Here is a 19595-nt window from a genome sequence, read left to right as displayed (position 1 = left end):
AATAAGATTATGTCAAATACATTATGAGATAATTAGGCCCAAATGCTATTTTCCTATTGAACAAGTAGCAGTTTGGCTGATAACTTATTGAATAGGCAGTGAATTGATCTGAGCCCCTGCTGTGAACGGCGCCCCATTGTTCGCCATTAGTTGTCCCTCATCAGACATCAAAAACCAAAGCGCTGCCATCTTTGCTCCCAGCAATAAGACAGTGGGATTCATTTGTGTGAGAGGGCACTGGAGAGGGGAGGTTAGAGGGAGCGACGGCGTGTGTGATGGGAGGCAGAGGACGGACGGAGATGGGCGAGTGTTGAACAGAGGTGGTGGGGAGCGATGGGGACAGAGAAACAGAAAAGCGCTCACTGACGCTCTGCCAAACAGAGCAGAACGAAATTGCTTCCGCACCCGCCCACCCCCCCCCCCACGCTCAAACACACACATCTACCGTGATAAATACGCAATCGCTCAACTCGCGCTCATCCTACAGTGACTGAATTCATTCCAGTGTTGGGTTTTCCTCAGGCAGCGCGCGTTCTCAAACTGTCTGTGGGCAAAACCCAAGTTTTCCCTCTTCTGCAGCATGAACAGATGGGCCTCACTGAGAGCTGCGGACGAGTAACACACCTAAGATGACGCCAAGCTGCATGCGTGCGTGTGGTTGTGCGTGTGGTTGTGCGTGTGGAGCCCAGGCTGGGTCAGTCCTTCCATCCTGTGTTCCTGTGCTGAGCAGCGAGGGGTGGACATGTTGTCCAGTTCCCCTCAATACATGGTGTGTGTTTAAGGCCTCAAGTTTGTGCGTTTCACTTGAAAACCAAACTAGTTAATGTTTTCTAATACATTTTATTTATTTTTATTTATTTATTTAACACCACCACTGACAGGATTAATATGCAGGGTAGAAAGATAATCATCAAAAGGTACAAAAACCCCATCTTTAACTGTTTTTCTGCAGGTATTACTTGTAGAGTTCATGTCCTGTAATAGTGTGTGTATATATTGCCTTGCTATAGACAGCTGGCCTGTTCAATAAAGAAAAACATGCTGCCAGCAAGTCATCAGCAATGAAGATGTACCTCATTCCTTTCACACTTTGGATTTCAACATTGACACACCCTGTGTTTGCTACAGTATATAGACAGTAAACAGGCAAGACTCTAACTCACTGTGCAGAACTGTCTGAAGTAATACTGACAAATATATAGCAGCTTATCCATACTCTGCTCAGGATGGTACAAATGCCGTAAGTAATTAATTTTAAGTACTCTTATGATCATATGAGTGATGGACGTAAAGGAATAGATGCTTTCATTTTTACATTAAGTAATATTAAGCTGTGGTCAGTGGGTTGTCAAAACACAGTTCCTAAGCTATGAACTTTTTTTTTAATTTGTAACATATTTTCATCGGTGTACCTGCCCTGATTTGTTGTTCCTTATTTGTTTTAATAGGGATGGGATATATTATAAATTCACAGATGGAAAGAAAACCTCGGAATTCTTTATACCAACTACGATAGTTTTAAACATTCTGGACGTTTTCCTAGGGGTGGTCAGGCTGCTTTGTGAGTAATCTTAAGGTTTATGTTTGATTAAAGCCTATTTAGATGTTTAGTTCCCAATAACAAACTACTTTGTTTTTCAGTAAAACTTCACAAAATAGAAGAATGAACTACAGGACTCACGTCAATAAATTCCAACGTGTCAAGAAGACAAACAAAATATAAGTTGGATACTATGAAGTTAGTTTCCATATTCAATCAAGCGTTAGCCTTAGTTTTAATGTGATTGGAACAGTTAAAATGGCACTAAATAAATTTACCTACATTAACTACACTGCTTTTTACCTTTTTTATCCAATAATTTCTATTTTAGTTGTCTCTGCAACGACTACTGTTAAACACGGGTTATTTTTAACCTCCAGCTTTTCCTGCAAACCACTGTCCACCATCAACATTTTCAATTTTACATTCAGGTAAAGTTTTGTTTTGACTTTAAGTTTAGATTATTTTTACTTTATCAAATGAAGGACACAAACATTAAATACTATGTCAGGTGCAAGAAGAGGTAAGAACAAGAAATACTGTATATTATGGTACAGATAATTTAGGAGAGCAAAAGAACAAAGTCCAGTTGACTATGTCCATGGCGAACCTCCGCTGAATGACTAGAGAACCTTCACCAACACAGAAAGAAACTACTTTTTCATCAACTAAAACTTTTGACCTGACGTGCCTGATCAAAATGAACTATGTTCAAGTTTACAGAAGACAGAGGCTATGCGAGTTTTGCTCTGTCATGGTAACAAGAGATTTAAAAGTCTTTTAGGTAAACTAACAACACTATTGGCACCTTATCAGACCTGTTAATAGTTCATGACATATATGTAGAACTTCAACCATACTTTACCACCGAAATTGAGACAGCAAATGTTTTTCATATAAAACAATTTTAATCAGTTGATTTTAGTTTCAACTCTGACAACAGAGCACAAATATTTCACAAATATAAGACAGACTGAGCTGTTGGCCAGTTACTGTACAAATCAACTTGTGTCTATGTGCTTGTGTCACTGGGTTTCATCCATATGTTGTTGTTTAAAGTTTGGTGTGGATTCTAATTGAAAAACATGTGGGGAGCATTTATTTTCTGGTTGGTTTAGCTGTGACTGGTTGGAGGACCAGGCGGAGTGGGTGCTATCCCATCAGGCTGTGAAGATGGATCTGAGACAGGAACAGAATTCATTAGGATCGTCACAGCCGCATTTATAACCTATGACACAGGTTATAATACTTACACATGCCATTTGGAGCGCCGGGGTGTCGAGCTATCGTCTGGGCATTTCCTGGGCCTGGGATCATCCGATTGGACAAGGACTGGCCTGAAGAAGAAGAAAAGAGTTAAATATAATTAAACTACAATTATTAAGTGTATTAAATGACTGGACAAATAAGGATGGAGAGCCTTCAACCACACCTGTGTATCCTGGCTGCCCCTGCTGCTCCCTCTGCTGGCGGACCTTCAGCTCTGCCTGTTTCAGCTGCTCGTTGTGGAAAGTCTGTCTTTCTGATAAAAGCTGCTGCCGCTGCTGCTCCAGCTGAGGGTCACAAAAATATATATACTAACATGAGATAGACATTTTATTGAAGGTTGTGAAAAAAAGAAACACTGGAAAAAATGTGTGTTAATTCACACTTCAGAGACTTTACAGAAAATGCGAAAGAAGCCAAGTGCTTTAATTCAAAGTGTCTTTGATTTGATGACTCACAGCCTCTTTTTCACGATCCATGATGGTCTCTAGCTCCTCAAAGTGTCTAAGCTTGATTTCCAGCTTCTTCATTTGGGTCTCCACCAGCAGGGCCACCAGGGACTTGATCTTCCTCTCCTCCACTGCTGCCAAGTGCTACAGGCACAAGAATGAATATTAGTCCCTTTCTCTTTTGAAAAGCACTATAGTGACGTGACGGACGCCACTGTAACAGCTTGTGACATGAATAGAAAGAAAGGTTTTGGAAGTTAGGTTAAAGAGAGATGATGCTAAAGAGCCAGAGAACAGATAAGAGGGGAAGGAAGGTAGAGGAGTGTAGCGTAATTAGAGTGTGACAGAGCATGACAAAAAGTGAGAAAAGTGAAAACATCTCCTTCACAAACAGTAGACAAAGACAAAGCTCATTTCCTTCTTCAAACTGTGAATCAGCCATTTTAAGAAAGACTCCTAATAATGTCTGCAGTGCAGCACTTGATCATCTTAACTACAATCCTGTATATTCCGGTGTTAAAAAGGTTTCTAAGGTGCTCCCTGCTTTAGCCGCTGTGAGACTAAAAAAAGGCAAAACTGCAAAGTGACAACCATTTCTTAATCTCATCTTTCTGCGATTTGTCTGTTTGAGGTAAAGGGATTGGCTTTACCTTTGCCTTTGTGGCAGCTGAGGACAGGGCAGATGCTGCTGCCATGGTAACGCTTCCCTCCACCAGGTCCTGCTCCATCACTCTCCTCCCTTCGTCTCCATCCCCCTCCCTCCGCCCTATGCTCTCATCATCCTCTCCCCTTCCTGGATGACAGAAAGAATTGGAATAAAATACTAACACACACACAGACACACACACAGACACACACACACAGACACACACACACAGACACACACACACACACACACACACACACACACACACACACACACACACTTATTATAATCATCATCATTATCATTGTGTTTACCATCTCTCCCCTCTGTAAGGATATTTTCAGGAATTTCTCTCTTGACTTGTTCTCCCCCTTCTGTTGCCCCACTTTGTTCCACCTTGAGCCCATCTGCCCTAATAGATAACTGAAACACACAAAATCATACATTTAGAAAAATCACAATCAGAGTCAGCCTCATGTTTTCTCCAAGCTCTTAATGTTTTAATACCTGAAGGGAGGGGTTTGTCTCCATTGTCAAAGCATCCACTGATTCTGAAGAATAGAGCAGAAATATTAATAGAGTCTCATAATGTATGAAACCAGATTTAATTGTGTGATTTCATAAATATGAATATGAACAGTCTTACCCAGTTTTTCAGGCTGGTTTGAGATTTCAGAGATCTTATCTATCAACGCCTCTTGGACTCTGGAAAACTCCTCTGAAGACAAAAGATTGGCAATCACTCAACACTTACTGTACTTTATTATCTGGAAATCATACAATAGTAGATTACACAATGACCAACAGTCCTTCCTCTGTCCTCTCACCTAGGGCAGCCTTAGCTGCAGATGAAGCTACCCGTGGGTCTACTACAGACGCCAAAAAGGCCACAGTGCTCATAACAGGGTTCTCAGATTGGCTGAAAGGTACAGGCTGGTACGCTAATGGGCCGAGGGAGGCTGAGGAGTCTTCTAGGTAAGGGTCTTCTATTGGCAGACGAAGAAAGTGGAGGATACAGTCGTCTTGTGTTCTAGAGCCCACGTGCTCTGATACTTTATTCCAGTCATCTCTGTAAACCTCTAAGGCCTGAGAGAGAGACACAGAAGATAAAGACAAGGGATTTCTGAGATCAAATTCTGATAAACAAATACTTGACAAGCGGCTTTTTCTTACCTCTAATAATAAGAGTGTCTCTTGTTCCGTCCATTCCCTTCCTGCACTTGCTCCTTTAGTCTTAAAAAGACAAGAATAATTTGAGAAAAAAATCTACAACCTCACTTAGATATTAAATATTTATAAAACATAAAGGCAGGACATGTACCGCAATGTGAGAAAACAAAACATTTTTCAATGGTTATTGTACAAAGAACTGTAGGTTTAAATATAATTTATGTATAGCTGTGTAGTTGCTATGGGAGACCTTAGGGTGCTTCCTGGCATAGATGTCAGTGCGCAGACCAAAGTTCTGGCAGTCTGAAGGTTTCTCTCTGCTCTTTTCTGGGAAATACAGCATGTGCTGCGAAGCTGATACCTGCAGGTGTGACAGAAAGCATCAGTGTTTATTAGGACACATTTCAAAAATAGAAAGGTAAAACTGTGGAGTTGTCGTCATGTGCTCTGTACGCTGTGTGTGTGTGTGTGTTACCTGCAGGGGTTTGTGTTGCAGGGGGGCCAGTCCAGATGGTGTGTCAACTAGCACATTAAAATGAGGGGTGGGTGGGGGTCCCATTGGGAGTGGTCTGCTCTCTGCATCCACTTGGTAGTTAATCAAACCCCACTGCTCCAAAAATGCGTGAACCCTAAATAAAACATTTTGTTTACTCATATGTGTGTCAGCTGCAAACCCTATAAATACATGAATCAGCATGTGTCACATTATAGTAAAGAATAACACCTGCTGTAGAACTGAGCCGGACGCTGTATGTTCCTCACAGTATTAACAGATTAGGTTTGTTGACACATTCACACAGCTGAACACCCACATGGTAGTCCTAATTTAGAAGACGCAGTTATACCTCATTACAGCACAGACGTCTCCAGTGAGGTTGCGTCTGCAGGACGTGGAGCTCAGGTACTCCTGGGGGTTGAGGCGGTACGTGTCAATCATGAAGTTGCGGTACGCCAAGTAGCTGCAATGGAAAAGAAACATTGTGATGTTGGTGAGACATTCACCATCATTGATAAATTGAAAAAAAAAAAATACTTGATCGTACACAGTACTCACATCTCTGGAGATTTAGATTTGTTCTTTCCATTGAAGAATTCAGGCAGGGCGCGTTTCTCTATTGAGTGAGTGCTGGAAAACAGGGGGAAATTATTTACGTAAAAATCAGGTTATTCTGTAATGCTGTAAACCTTCAGTGCATCTCTAGGAGTCTCTTTACCAGTTGTAATTGAACCATGATGTGTAGCTTGGTATGATAATATGATGTGTTTGTTCTGTGATGTTGTCTTCGCCCTCTAACAAACGAGGTGTCTCTCCTCTTCCCTCCTCATCCTCCTGTTCACACACAAAAAACAAATTTAACATCTATAACTTCATTTCTGTAGTAAAAACATTGAATTTAATAATTATAAAATATCTACCCGTCCAGTAAAGTCATCCTCTTGGTCATCTAGGATGAAAGCAGTAAAAGATTGAAAAATAAGCAGCATGCATACAAACTAGACAAAAAAGGATAGAAACATTTTTAGTTATAGAAGTGAAACAGCACATTAAAGCGTACCCAGGTCAGCCATGATTCCCCCTTTGACAGGTGTATTCTCGCTGTCTTTTTTCAGGTTAACTACACACACACACACACAAGATCAAGATATTAAAATCAGGTAACATATCTAACAACCTTAATGTCAAAAGTTGTTGCTGTCTCCGAGAGTGTTACCATTTTTGGGTAATATGACTTCCTCCATGTTGGGAACAGGTGTGGGGTCTTCCATGTCTTTGGTCAAGTCCTCTTCTGGCTCTTCTTCTTGTTGTCCACGTCTCCTTCTATGCACATGGATATCAATGGTGAAAATGTGTGCTGAACCACCAAACTAAACACATGCTGTCTAAAAACATGTTTTACCCCTTCTTTCCTTTCTTCCTGCCTTCAGATGAGGGGGGAGAAGGGGAGCGTCTTCTCTTTTTGGAGGGAGTTGATTTTAAATCCTGGGAAAGAGGGTAGGGTGACAGAAAGGAAATTTAGGTGTGGTCGATTTGATTGATCAAATACCTTGTCTTGCAATGCAACACAAACCTGTTCATCTCGCAGGTGAATACGCTGGCGGAGGACGACTGGCATATTCCTCTCATCCACACAATAATCTTCTTCATTCATCCACTCATTAAAAACGTCTGTATCCAGTATCCAACCAGCATGGACCTAAGAACACAAACAAAATTATTATAAAATACATCATTAGACAACTAGGAAGCAGTTCTGTTGGTATCTCATCTGTATCAAATTACATCATCTGAAGAAAGTTTGCCTATGGCCGATAACTCCCCAGGTTTCTTCCAGGTTTTTATTTTACAAGATACATAATTCAATGTCTCATGAGACTTAAATATAACATCTAATAACCAACTGATTTTTTTGCATAATGTGGCATGCAGAATTTTATTCATATGTATTCTCACCCTCCAAGGTCTGTCTGCATGTGGTGGTTCTTCAACATCTCCATCAACATCACTTAAGGACAACCAGCTGTCATAACTGATAAGACAAGTGACATCAAGAGTGAGTACCCTGATGGCCTTTGTATATTTTATGTGTATTTGAGCTTATGCATTACCTGTCTGGGTGCATGCCCCAGTGCACCAAAACATGCTTCTCTTTACGCATAACAGGACGCATCCATTCATCTGCAAATATGTGTATGCATATTTTAGATATGGTTATTTAGTACCGGGCAATTAAAATAATACACACAATATTACAGATGTGCGCAATCATTACCAACCTTCCTCTGCAGAAGCAGGCACTGGGTAGATGTGGTGGCTGGCAAATGTTCTGTCCTCAGTAAGTTTACCCTGTTGAAGGACCCAGTATGCATAATGTTACCAGGGCTTCATCAGTTTTAATTTCCCAGACTATCCTCTAACTTTATTGTGAACTGTCTCTTCTTGGCCCGTCTATTTATCTACAGCAAGTTTACCTGGTGCTTAGTGATCATAACAGTTAGTCTGACAGCCAGCTCCTGGTCCACTGAGGGGTCCACATATACCACTGGCCTTGACATACAGTTGTTCTATCAACATGGAAGACGCAAGTACATGTTTAGGGTTTTTTTTCCTAGTGAATTAGTGTTTTGCTGTGTATGTGTGTGGAGGTCTACTGTTACCTGGGTCAGTGCTCTTTCAATTGTATCAAACATCTCTACATTTCTCTCAGTCCTTGACGGATTCTGTAAGTCAAACCTTCTCCTGTGAATAATAGAAGTAGAAAGTCAGAGGTGTTAGGCAAAGAGTAAGGCATTGATAAGGTATGCCGTCAAAATGGCAAGGCAACATCCGGCATAGTACCCACCAGCCTTGGTCGGCCTTAAACTTGTAGGCACTGCCAAGAATATGGCACAGTCCACCCCCTGGTCGCAAGTCCAGGAAGCACTGAGCCTGCAGAGAAAAGATGATTGCAGTTTATATACTTTCGTCCTAAAATTTCCACTTTCTAACAAAGACTATGTGAAATAATTGAGTAATTATTGTATTGTGCAACATCTCAGATCTTGGTAACTGTTTAATACTTACAGCTAAGCTCCATTTTAAAACAACATATGGCATGAAAGTTACAAAATCTGTAGTCTATTTACATTTGATAACGAGAGGGTGAAAGACTCACGGGCAGTTTGGTTAGAGCAGGATTGGTAGCTTGTCTGCCAAAGGCATCTTCTTGAAACTGGAGTAGCTGCTGGGTAACTGCGGCAAGCACCTGACATGATGGTGCATCTACTAACACATACTGACAGACACAGACGAGTCAATATGGATAGAAAGATATTTGTATTATCATGCTTTAAACTCTTTAGCGTTCATTTAACGGTAATAACACTAACTTGGCAAATGTGTGTAAACCTTTGTGATTCAGATATATTTGAACCCCATGTTTTGTATACTGAAGCAGATGAAGCACTTTACCAGACACATGTTGCTAGCTAGTGTAAACGTAACGGTTTCCAGCACAACATGTTTGTTTACATGAAGTACCACTGCGCTTGCTAGCGGGGGGCGGCTAACACCTTAGCTAATGTTAGCTTCCTAGCAGCTACCTACCTTTTTGTAGTGCTTCACGACCCACTGTCGCACCACCTCAAGCTGGGCTAAAGTATCGGGACTCTCCCAGAATATGGCGGAGGGGCTGCTGTCTTTCTTCCAGTGTGAAGCCGCTCCGGAGCTGATGTGACTTGTCCCGGGAATCCCGAGGTTTGTACCTCCGGACATTGTGGCCATAATAAAACGAGATTAATTTCAAACGGAAGAACAAAACTGGCTTGCGTTTATGATCTCGCTTTGTCTCGCGAGCACCAGCGAAACTGTCGGCATAAGGGTTTGTTTTTTAGGGAGGAAATTTTTAAATGTTAATTTGTTTTTTTTTCTGATTTACCCTTCATTGGGTTGTTTGTAATTCAATATTACACGTTTTACAAAAAGCGTTATTTAGCACAAAATATCATATAGCTTTGTTAGTGGCCACGGCTTTTACTTTGAAGTATGACGTGATACGGAAATATCTGCGCAACAAATTTAATGAGCAGCGAAGGGAAGTTGAGCTGGTTTGTAGCAACTTTAATATGTAATCCTGAATAAACCTACATTTAGAATATTTTCTTTATGTATGGTTAAATCAGTGCTTTTACAAAACACGTCGCTTTTGTTGTCGGGAGGAAAAACGATCTCTTATTGCAGAGTTTTCTTAAAAATGCCATGCAGCAATCTGATATCTAATGATTCAATGTTACATGGAAGTCCCAGTAACCCGACCACCTTGCCATATTGTGTGTTTATAGGTCCTGAGATGTCATGGGTGTGCAGGGTCTAACCACCTATGTGGAGGGGAACCGAAACTTCCTCCAGCACGTGAGGTTCAGGGACAGCCGTCTTGTGATCGATGGCTGCAGCCTGTATTTCCGCCTGTACTTTACTTATGGTTTGGACCAGCCGCACGGAGGCGATTATGATGCTTTTGCATTGCTACTTAGCCAGTTCCTCTCTGCACTAGAAGCCTGTAACATCCAGCCGTACGTGGTTCTGGATGGAGGTAATGATAGGTGCAATTATCAAGAACATCAATCATTTTTTTAATTCTACCACTGCAAGCGTTTATTTTAAAGTTTCTGTTTCTGATTATTAGGGTTGGACCCCAGTGACAAGAAGTTTCCAACAGTGCGGGAGCGTCTGCTGTCCAACATAAAGAAGGCAGACAGTATCTCTCATGGACGCAATGGCTCTGTTCTCCCCATCCTCACAAGAGATGTGTTCATTCAGGTCCTTTTGCAGAGAGGAGTCCCATTGTTTCAGTGCCCGGCTGAGGCTGACTGGGAGATTGCATGTTTGGCTCGCCAGTGGAAGTGCCCAGTTCTGACTAGTGACAGCGACTTTTACATCTTTGACCTGCCAGGTGAAAAATAATTTTTCGTGCTGCCTATAAGCAAAATTCAAATAGGTAGTAATTTGGTTCTTGTTTTTCCTTATTGTTTGTATCCTGCTTTAGGTGGTTACCTGCCCTTTCAATTTTTTCAGTGGACTAACCTTAATGGTAAAGCTTCTCACCAGTACATCCCAGCTCAGTGCTACACCACTAACAGGTTTTGTCACTGGTTTGGGGGCATGAACCAGGAGTTGCTACCTTTATGTGCTGTCCTGGCTGGTAACGACTATGGCGCTCCAAAAGAAGCTGAAAGGCTCCTCTCTATCTTAGATCTGAGTGAGTCAGCAAGAGGTGGCAGAGGTAGTGCTGCCACCTTTCGTATTGAAGGCATCCTCCTCTGGCTGTCTGCTTTTTCAAGTCCAGCAGAGGCCCTGGAAAAAGTAAGCAGACTAATGGGGGAGGACGGCAGAAGGAGCAGGCAAGGACAGGATGGGCTCAGCTCACAACTTTGGGCAGCCATGCAGGAGTACAACATCGCTTCTCGAAGCTCGTTGGCTCGCTGGTTCTCTGGAAGCAAGGCAGCTCCAGGGGGGCCAAACTCTGGGTTTGCAAAGCTACCGGAGTCCCTTTCACAAGTTGCAGCGCAGGGGCTTTTGGCCCCCTTCATCATAGATGCACTAGGGATGCGCAGGGTTCTGCTCATGCCTCAGGTGGAGAACAGCAAGCTAGCCAGCAGCCACTGTAGTGCCAGAGCTATACGCCAGGCTATATATGGGATCTTACTGCAGAGGGGTCCAGATAATATGGCTCTGGCCGTGGGAGATGCCATGCAAGTTCACGGCACCAGGGTACAAGAAAACATCAGCCAGGATATGAGAGGTGGGAGAGGGCGAGAGGCACGGGGACGTGGAAAGGGCTGGGCAGGTAGGGACCAGGGCAACAGTTTACCCACACAGCATGGTGTAAATATAGGGTTCAGCCATGAACAAACGTCTGGGGCGTCAGTCCAGGCTCAGGGCTCCACCGCCTCAGTTTGTGTGCAAGAGTACGACCGTCTGGACCTGAACTTGAAGAAAACCCAAGTAGAGGCAAATCCCCTGAGAACCCCTATAAACCTGGAAACACTTGGCCAGGTATCAGAATGACGACAAAATAATTTTTATCTAGATTATAGTATTTGAAAAAAAACATGCACTATTTTTTCCTATGATGTTTGATTTTACCTAGGCTCCTGTGGCAGTTCGTCTGGCTGCCTTGTTAGAAGCCTTAGGGGTGAACAGCGCAGCTCTGTCTTCTGTTCCTCTGCACCTGAAGTTGGCTGTGGCAGTGACAGGCTTCTGGCTGCGACAGGCCGTCCCTAAACCATCACAGCCCCAGCTTCAGGCTCTGCTGCTGGGCATGGTCTATGGAGAGCTGTCCTCGAACAGCCAGCCTGGAGCTACCCACTACCCACATGGGGGTTAGTTGTGTTATTGCTATCGCTTTATCCTACATGGTAACAAGACTGAAGGTTAATACTGTGTATCCTCCTAGGCCCAAAGGTAAATTGGGCTGCAGAGCGTAATGTGTGGACCGCACTGGATCGGCGACGTGTGAGATCAGGTGAGAGACGGGGCATAGATTTGGCAGTGGCTCACAGTCTGAGCCAGTGGCAGGCCTGCCTCTGGAGCGGTATGTGTCTCAACCAGCTGTTACTTCAACCGCTGCCTGATCCCCACCTGTCATGGTAAGACACACAGACATTAAACAGATGCAATAAAACGCAGATGTTGTTTTGTTTCTTGTGGCCAACAGATGAACTTATATCTGCTGATAATTAAATTAGATTTTGGTCTCTCTCAGGTTATATAGCGGTACCTTGGTCCATGGCGTCATCAGGTATCTAAAAGGGGGAGGGTCTGCTGAGTCCCTCCTAGCCGGGGGTTCCTCGTCTGGACAACTCTACTCCTCCCTTCTGGATGCTGCCATCAAGTGCAGCTTTAAAGCCAATCCCTCCTCTTACGTAACAGGGAGCAGGAAAAGGGGCGGTGGCCGGGGAAGGAGAGGAAGAAGGGGAGGTGGGAGAGGAGCAAGGGGAGAGGGACAAGGGGCTACTGCAGACTTAAACAATAAGTTTGCCCTGCTGATGAGTGAGGAGGATTTTGATAGTGATTAGCGAGGATGCAAAGGACAATATATTTATTCAACAATAGCGAAGGACCAAATGAGGTTGAATATTCCAGTGATTGTTAGGAGCTGCTATGAATTTTTAAATGAAAAACAAGTGTAAATATTTACTACAGAACGTCTGTACCTGTAATTTTATTGCACTATTTTAATCTCCATTTGTAAAGCTGCCTGCTTTTTATGTACAGATTTCTTTTGTCATTTTGTCCAAAGCCCATTCTTGTCATATTTTAGCTTTCTAACATTTTTTAATATCAGTATTCAAAAGAATGAAAGTCTAAATAATTAAAATATTTTTAACAGAAATTGTTTTTGTATTTAGAGCCCTTTTTTTATGAAAGCATACCAATTGTCATCAACATTACACATTGATATCCATAATATAATATTACTCAAATGTATGCTCCTCAGTCTGTTACTGAATAAATATTGAGGAAATTGACACAATGGGTAAACGTAGAGGAGGCCTGTCTCTAATATAAAGGACCATTCTATCTGCCACTGTTTGAAAATTTAACATGAACACACACACACACACACACACACACACACACACACACACACACACACACACACACACAAATACAGATGACACTTCTTGTGAAGGCAGATCTGGCTCCTTAGTTGAACGAAGGCCTAATGGCTGTACAATGAATGCTCAACCAGCCTTATTTGGTTGAGGTTGAGGCTGAGGAAGAGGCAGCAGATGCCTGAGAGTCTATTAGGTCCATGTCTTCATCTTCGTTGACTCCACATGTGTCGACTACGCAGATCAGGCAGCTGGTGACAGGAAATGCTCGCACCTTGCTGCAGGTCACCCACCTGAAGACAAAAGAAAACTAATTTAGAGGCACAATGAAGCAGGAATATAAATAAAGTGTTCAGTGTTGGGAAGACAAGTATTTGATTCAACAGATTAGTGTATTGATGAAAATCCAGTACGTAAATATTATCGTATACACCAACCTGTCAGTATCAGTGTGGTACTCCAGCACATGTCCGAGTCGCCCCACTCCTTGTAGGCCTGCCAGAATATAAATGACTTCACCAACTGCTGCACACTTCACTGTTACACCTCTCCACGGCATCGCAGAGGCAGCACGCCACTCGTTACTGGCAATGTCGTAGTACTCCACAGAATCCAGTCCACCTACCAAAAAAGTACACAACATAAGGGTTAGGAGAATGTTGATCCGAGTAGCTACCGCTAATTTTTTGGTACTACTCTACTGCATGCAACAACGATCATGTGCTGTAACTTTACCCAGTGCCCCTTGTCCTCCAACAGCATAGATCCTGTTGTTGACCACCACCAGCCCATGGTTCTTCCTCGCCTCTCTCATCCCACATAGCTCCCTCCATCTGAGGACAACAGCAAAACAGATACAGAGTAGAAATTCGGAAGAGACTTGTAGAAGGTAACGTAGAGGGAGTAACCACACTGATTCTTTGTGACTTGTGACGTATAAGCATGTGCCAACATACTACACGTCTTTCTTGAACAGAGATGTTTGGTGTACTCACTGCTGCGTAGCTGGGTCGTAGACCTCACAGTTGTTGAGGACCCTGCCAGAGACATTGTTGCCCACAGTTCCCCCGCAGACGTAGATGAGCCCGTTGGCCTCCACTGAACCGTGGCTGCACCTGGCCATCAACATGCTGGATTTCACCTGCCAAGTCTCTGTCCTTGTGTCATAGCATTCGAAAAGGTCTAAGGCTGAGCTACCTGCAGACAAACACATGCAGTACATATCTCGTTAAATATTAAATATGAATAAAAAGTAAACCACACCAAACTTTACATGAAACCAAAGCAAGCACTGATATCAACTTAGGATACACACAATTCAGTTCCAGGTGCCTAAATGACAGCTCCCACATTTGTACACACCTACTTCAGAGCCCCCTGATGTGTAGATCTTGCCCTGGACAGCACAGGCAGCCAGGCTGTCGCGTGGTGTGGGTGGGCCAAGCTTGGAGTACCAGCTGTCCTTCAAGACATTGTAGCAGTCCATACGCTTGATAGGGAAGAGCTGTGAGCCACCCAGAATATAGACAACATTGTCCCAGAAGACGGCTGTGGCATCCCGGCGCTTCTCGAAGGGGCAGCGAATGTCTGTCCAGCTGGATTCCTGCACGGAACCCCAGTAGCTTTCAGTCAAGTAGTAGCTGTAGCAATAGCGGATTAGATGATAAACAGCTGTGGCCTGATACCTTGGGGTTGAAGTAGCGGCAGGACTGTGGCTGGGAGCCTCCAAAAAGAGCAATGCGGTAGTTGTGCTTCTTGCGTCTGGGTCGGCTACTCTCTCCCAGGTCTTCCCGATCCTCCAGGGACAGCAGATGGTAGCACATTCCACCTGGCACAAAAGCACAGTTTGAGTTTATGTGAAGAACATACATTAGTGTGTATGTGTGTTAATTATGTGTACAATTAAATGGAAGCTGATCTTCTCTCTTTGTACTCACTGATGACCATCTTCAGGCACTGTGGGTTGTCCTGAATGAACGGCTCAGCCTGCACTGTCTTTGACAGGAAAGTTTTTGAAACCAAGGGAAAGCGAACACATCCCAAGACCTCTACCATGTACTGCTGTCTGTTGCACACGTCGTACTTTAGCCAGCGCATTGCAGCGTCATAAATCTAAGCACAAATGTGACAAAAAAACAAAATGTGTGAACAGTGAATGCATATTATTGTTTGCACTCCAAAGCTTTCACTGAGCTATGTCCTGATCTGTGATACGTCCCAAGTCTACACAAAGTTCTGCTTATAGCTATATTAATTACAGGTTATCACACAATATTACCACAAGAGAAATTATATAGTTTTGTACCTGGGCCTCAGCACGGACGGTGAGTTTGTCCTGGTGCAGCAGATGTGTGAGCTGTGAAACATCCAGCTGCAGAAACTCATCGAGTTTGTAGACTTCAGTAAAGTGGAGCTGGAAGAAGTCCTCGGCTGCTGCCTTTAGCTCAGGGCAGTCCATGCAATCTGCCAGGACCGAGATACCTGCAGGAAGACACAACCGTGACCCATCAATTAAATTTCTGATTGAATACTTCTTTGAATAAAATATGCTTTCTTCCTTTCCTTCCTTTCTTTTACATACTGTAGTTTTTATTTAACAACAGATGATGTTGGCTCCATAAACGACTACAGCAAATGTTCTTACCCAGGCAGTTTGTGGCGTCAATCTGTCCCTTTAAGAACTCTACACACATCTTCTTCACAGGCTCAATCTGGTACTGGTTGGCTGCATCCAACAATGACTGGACGTTACTACTGTTCACTGAAATTCTAATACAGACACACAAACACATACAATACATTTGACAAATAAAACAACAAGAACAGAGAGTCAAAATCAATGAAAGCAGAAGATTTACTTTACATAATATGTATATGGCTTATGTAATTACCGTGCTGTGTAGATAAATTCAATTAACAGCTCAATTATCTCAGGCTCAGCACTTCTGAGCTCCACCTCATGAGACATCGACTCCATCATATTGGCTGAAAGTGAAAACCAAGTTGAAGGTATTTAAGCATCATTCAGTAGCACTGCATTGTTTTCTTGCACTTGACATTTCTCTGCTTATTACTATACTACTATAAATAAATGTAAGTGTCCCTCGTTGTGTATTTGTGCATGCACACTTACTGGTGAACATGAGGCTAAAGAAGTGGCTAGCAGCAGCCAACACTACTCTGTGGGCAGAAAAGTGCTTCCCCTGAACCACCAAGGTTACGTCACACAGGGTTCCCTGAAGGAAACATGGACTAGTTACTAGATGAGCACTTGCAAAGCTGCATGCACACACATGTATAAACATGAACTGTCCTGTTGTTTGGGGACCTCTCTGGGACACTCGCCTGTTTCCTCAGGATGTTCATGCCCCCCATGACGCTGGAAAGCTGTCTGTACTCCTCCTTGGTGGCACATTTTCTCTCGGTCTTCTTCTTGGAGCCCGACGCCTTTTCTGGAGAAGCCATCCCCGTCATGTCAGCCGGGTCGGTGTCTCCTGTCCACTTACAACACTTTGACCACCACTGTGAGCAGCTGAGGTCTTTGTTGTTCACCCACTCACTGTTAGCTTAAGGCAGCTTCTTGTGTATTAAACAGACGCCAGTTTGACGACAGCTCCAATTTAAAAGCAAACCAGAGAAAACAGTTTTTCTCTGTTTTGCCTACCTTTCTGCAAGTTAGAGAAATAAAAGTAAAAGACCTGGTGTTTTTCTTATCCTACAACTTAAATCTTTAGCTTGTATTGTGGTGGGTTCTTTCTTCTTCGACGGTTTTATTATTACAGTGTGCTCGCTCTCGCCCCCTGTCGGCAAACACGCGAATTTACACTCATAATTTCAAGATTGCGGAACTTTATGCTTGTATATTTTAGGAATAATCGGAACACAGTTGTTCAATAATCTATTTAAAAAGGAAATATATAATTTTAAGTAGCCTATATTTATACCCATGGGTATATCCATGACTCAAACACGTATCTTGCTACAGCTCACCTGCTCGTACCTGTCTGTCAGGGCATGTCATCTAAAACATAACCAGGAAGAAAAGTTTATCAGATAGAAGTCGCGTGACGTTGACGAAATGAGGGGCACAAATGTTTATTGTCAGAATTAAGTGACCTGAAAACAAATTGAGAGACACCAGGGCTGCGGAAAATGCTCCGTTTTCTTTGCTGCTGCTTCTTTACTGAAGACTCCGAGAACGAGGTATGTTTTTACATCGAATGGAGTTTTGTGTAAATGTTAGTATGAATTGTTGTTGTTTCATAGAGTTCAGACGAGAAAGCTGCGTATTGCTCTGCTTTACTTTCATTACTGGATTGACCCAGTGGAATGTGGGAATAAACAAGAAGTAAAGTAGTAAACACTTTCATGCATTTATGCTTTGAGGCAAATAACCACCAAGATATTAGACACATATTTTCATTTTTTCAAAGGAGTATCTAAAGAGCAGTTAAAGTTAGAACTGTAAGTCATACTGTAACAACATATATTGTCATGTCATGTACATGCATGAAATGATGTATTACAGAGGCAGCCTCTCCTGGAGTCCAAGTCATCTGACGCGAATGAGGCTGGATCAGCCAGGCAAACCCTTCCATCACACAGTGGGATATGTTTCTCTCATATCTGTGATTTTTCAGTGAAAATGATTTTACGCATATTATTCTGTGCTAAATGCGTCTTTGTGTGTGATTTATTTATTCATTCATAGAAGCACAGAGTGTGAGTCGGACTGGGAGGCTGTTGATGAGACGGGTGTGTGTGCCAGACTTGGACAAAAGGTTTTCGGACATGGCTGAGACCTTCAATGAGCAGCAGGAATGCTATGAGGCCATGGTTGGACACATCGACAACCTGCGGCACACATACGGCTGTGCCCACAGAGACACCCTGTCCTTTTCTGAATGTCTGGGGAAGATCAGAAATGAGCACAGTGAGTGACGCTGTCTAAGGTGCTGATCAAAACACTGGTGGGAGCAACAAAATAAATAAATCCTCATCTGTCTGCACTTACAGATGCCTCATATAGGATCTCTCTCAAAATGAGAGGCTATGACTTCTACCTTAGTGTGGTCCCTGTTGGCTTGGAAGATGAAAGTGAAGCGAAAATGCTGCCTCCATGCCTGAGGACAGCTCAGAGTGAACTGAGAGGCACTTGTGAACGTGCCAAAGCCACTATCTCAAAGGGGACCACTCTTCAAGAGCTGATAGGGTGGCTGCTCCGAAGCCGCGATCAAATGTCTAATCGGGTGAATGAGGCAACACCGTCTTATCAGGAGCGAGGGCGACTGAATGAAAACCTGGAGGAGAACATGAAGGAAGTGAGGAGAGCAAAAGATCTTTCTATGAAATACAGACAGCAAGCTGGAGAGGTTTTCGTTGAAGCTGCACAGATTGCAGGGAATTATTTGTAGTGTAGTGTATGCACATTTTAAATGTGTTAAATGTCAGATTTTAATTATGGAAGAAGACTACTGTATACACATTCCTGGACGTAGATAGGTAGAGTAAACACAGCTGGTGTTACTGTATTGCTGGCCTTTTTTCAGCCTGTTTCTGTTTATTTTAAGGACATAAAGACTGGCAATCATATTTGAAATGCAATTCTAAGCCTATAATGGAATACATGTATTATAATGTATATTTGTTCATGTGAACAGTTGTAAACTATGTAAGTGTACCAGTTAACATTAGGGGGCGTTGTAGGCTCACTTTACTGTTAGAACAGCTTGTTTTTCTTTTATTTGCGACAGATTAAGCCGTTCTGGAAGAAACTGCTCTTCATAAATTCAAATTTCCCCAAAACCATAATTAGTTATCACATTTTATGGAATGCGTACCAGATTAGACACGCAGGGTTTTTCAAATATTGGCGGAGAAAAATACAATTCTTTGGCTTTGAGATACACTATTCATTGAGTAAATTACATTACATTCATTTCTTTTATTCTGGACACAATATGGCTGGAATGTAAACTGAACTGGAGGATTGTGGTGATCATTAATGTAAATGTAGCACTCAGGTGGAGCTGTTTATTACCCTCTAAAGCCCATTGCACCTATTAAATGACTAAAATCTAGAGTTTAGCAGCTTTAATTTGCATAAAACAATGTGTCACCCTAATCTTTAAAAGGTTCCTGGAATGTTTTTATACAGGTTTAGGGAATGTTTTGCTGCTAAAAGAACATTATACAGTAAGGTTCCCTGACCCTACAGAAAGACATTCCAAGAACATTATAAAAACTAACAACTAAAACATCATGTTATAAATAATTGAAAACATTTTAAAGTAAATTTAGTAAACTTAGTTATCTTTTAGTCAGGCATCCTGTGTTAATAATACTCTCACAGACCATCTATTATTGTGACACAATGATCAAAGGTCAAAATCAATCTAACATAATTTACAGATCACTGCATTCGCTTGCT

General features: G+C 42.5%; 4 protein-coding genes and 1 long non-coding RNA gene across 5 annotated transcripts; 3 read left to right on the top strand and 2 right to left on the bottom strand.

Annotated features, from left to right (window-relative positions):
• Positions 1-967: 967 nt before the first annotated feature.
• Positions 968-1922, top strand: LOC114865860 (uncharacterized). The gene is made up of 3 exons (XR_003787577.3): positions 968-1240; positions 1449-1561; positions 1642-1922. It is a non-coding gene; the product is annotated as an uncharacterized LOC114865860 (long non-coding RNA).
• Positions 1923-2428: 506 nt separating this feature from the next.
• smarcc1b (SWI/SNF related, matrix associated, actin dependent regulator of chromatin, subfamily c, member 1b) lies at positions 2429-9385 on the bottom strand. Its single transcript, XM_055513043.1, has 28 exons — positions 9156-9385; positions 8725-8844; positions 8413-8498; positions 8228-8309; positions 8042-8134; positions 7847-7916; positions 7679-7748; positions 7524-7599; positions 7141-7266; positions 6970-7052; positions 6784-6890; positions 6628-6687; positions 6488-6516; positions 6286-6401; positions 6126-6197; positions 5917-6030; positions 5553-5700; positions 5322-5438; positions 5075-5134; positions 4729-4987; positions 4548-4619; positions 4409-4452; positions 4216-4324; positions 3906-4048; positions 3265-3399; positions 2973-3093; positions 2794-2877; positions 2429-2719 (listed from the first exon to the last, which is right to left on the bottom strand). The coding sequence occupies exons 1-28, from the start codon at positions 9330-9332 to the stop codon at positions 2655-2657; spliced, it is 2838 nt and encodes a 945-aa protein (XP_055369018.1). The 5' UTR covers positions 9333-9385; the 3' UTR covers positions 2429-2654.
• A 121-nt stretch (positions 9386-9506) lies between these two features.
• Positions 9507-12942, top strand: aste1b (asteroid homolog 1b). Its single transcript, XM_029167140.3, has 7 exons — positions 9507-9655; positions 9890-10140; positions 10234-10500; positions 10594-11603; positions 11698-11929; positions 12004-12196; positions 12313-12942. The coding sequence occupies exons 2-7, from the start codon at positions 9903-9905 to the stop codon at positions 12623-12625; spliced, it is 2253 nt and encodes a 750-aa protein (XP_029022973.1). The 5' UTR covers positions 9507-9655; positions 9890-9902; the 3' UTR covers positions 12626-12942.
• On the bottom strand, positions 12737-16928 carry klhl7 (kelch-like family member 7). The gene is made up of 12 exons (XM_029167192.3): positions 16511-16928; positions 16299-16401; positions 16057-16150; positions 15810-15934; positions 15471-15646; positions 15103-15277; positions 14851-14993; positions 14528-14768; positions 14161-14362; positions 13901-13998; positions 13603-13786; positions 12737-13458 (listed from the first exon to the last, which is right to left on the bottom strand). The coding sequence occupies exons 1-12, from the start codon at positions 16637-16639 to the stop codon at positions 13305-13307; spliced, it is 1824 nt and encodes a 607-aa protein (XP_029023025.1). The 5' UTR covers positions 16640-16928; the 3' UTR covers positions 12737-13304.
• A 237-nt stretch (positions 16929-17165) lies between these two features.
• si:ch73-345f18.3 (uncharacterized) lies at positions 17166-19245 on the top strand. Its single transcript, XM_029167304.3, has 4 exons — positions 17166-17368; positions 17694-17769; positions 17877-18098; positions 18182-19245. Exons 1-4 carry the CDS (start codon positions 17318-17320, stop codon positions 18577-18579), a joined length of 747 nt encoding a protein of 248 aa, XP_029023137.1. The 5' UTR covers positions 17166-17317; the 3' UTR covers positions 18580-19245.
• Positions 19246-19595: the final 350 nt, after the last annotated feature.

The sequence above is a fragment of the Betta splendens genome, chromosome 11, assembly GCF_900634795.4.
Source record: "Betta splendens chromosome 11, fBetSpl5.4, whole genome shotgun sequence".
Classification (NCBI taxonomy): domain Eukaryota; kingdom Metazoa; phylum Chordata; class Actinopteri; order Anabantiformes; family Osphronemidae; genus Betta; species Betta splendens.
Note: the sequence above shows the minus strand (reverse complement) of the source record. Positions and strands in the feature narration are given on the sequence as shown.

Bases quoted from the DNA above. Each gene is read 5' to 3' on its own strand.
- smarcc1b (XM_055513043.1), bottom strand. From the start codon at position 9,332: ATGGCCACAATGTCCGGAGGTACAAACCTCGGGATTCCCGGGACAAGT. The intron at 8,310-8,412 runs GTGGGTACTATG...TATTATTCACAG, and splicing joins TTTAAGGCCGACCAAGGCTG to GAGAAGGTTTGACTTACAGA. The intron at 2,720-2,793 runs GTAAGTATTATA...TTCCTGTCTCAG, and splicing joins CGGCGCTCCAAATGGCATGT to ATCCATCTTCACAGCCTGAT.
- aste1b (XM_029167140.3), top strand. From the start codon at position 9,903: ATGGGTGTGCAGGGTCTAACCACCTATGTGGAGGGGAACCGAAACTTC. The intron at 10,141-10,233 runs GTAATGATAGGT...TCTGATTATTAG, and splicing joins GTACGTGGTTCTGGATGGAG to GGTTGGACCCCAGTGACAAG. The intron at 12,197-12,312 runs GTAAGACACACA...GGTCTCTCTCAG, and splicing joins CCTGATCCCCACCTGTCATG to GTTATATAGCGGTACCTTGG.
- klhl7 (XM_029167192.3), bottom strand. From the start codon at position 16,639: ATGACGGGGATGGCTTCTCCAGAAAAGGCGTCGGGCTCCAAGAAGAAG. The intron at 16,151-16,298 runs GTAAGTGTGCAT...TTTCACTTTCAG, and splicing joins CTTTAGCCTCATGTTCACCA to CCAATATGATGGAGTCGATG. The intron at 14,363-14,527 runs GTGTGTACAAAT...GTTTGTCTGCAG, and splicing joins ATCAGGGGGCTCTGAAGTAG to GTAGCTCAGCCTTAGACCTT.
- si:ch73-345f18.3 (XM_029167304.3), top strand. From the start codon at position 17,318: ATGCTCCGTTTTCTTTGCTGCTGCTTCTTTACTGAAGACTCCGAGAAC. The intron at 17,770-17,876 runs GTGGGATATGTT...ATTCATTCATAG, and splicing joins GCAAACCCTTCCATCACACA to AAGCACAGAGTGTGAGTCGG. The intron at 18,099-18,181 runs GTGAGTGACGCT...CTGCACTTACAG, and splicing joins GAAGATCAGAAATGAGCACA to ATGCCTCATATAGGATCTCT.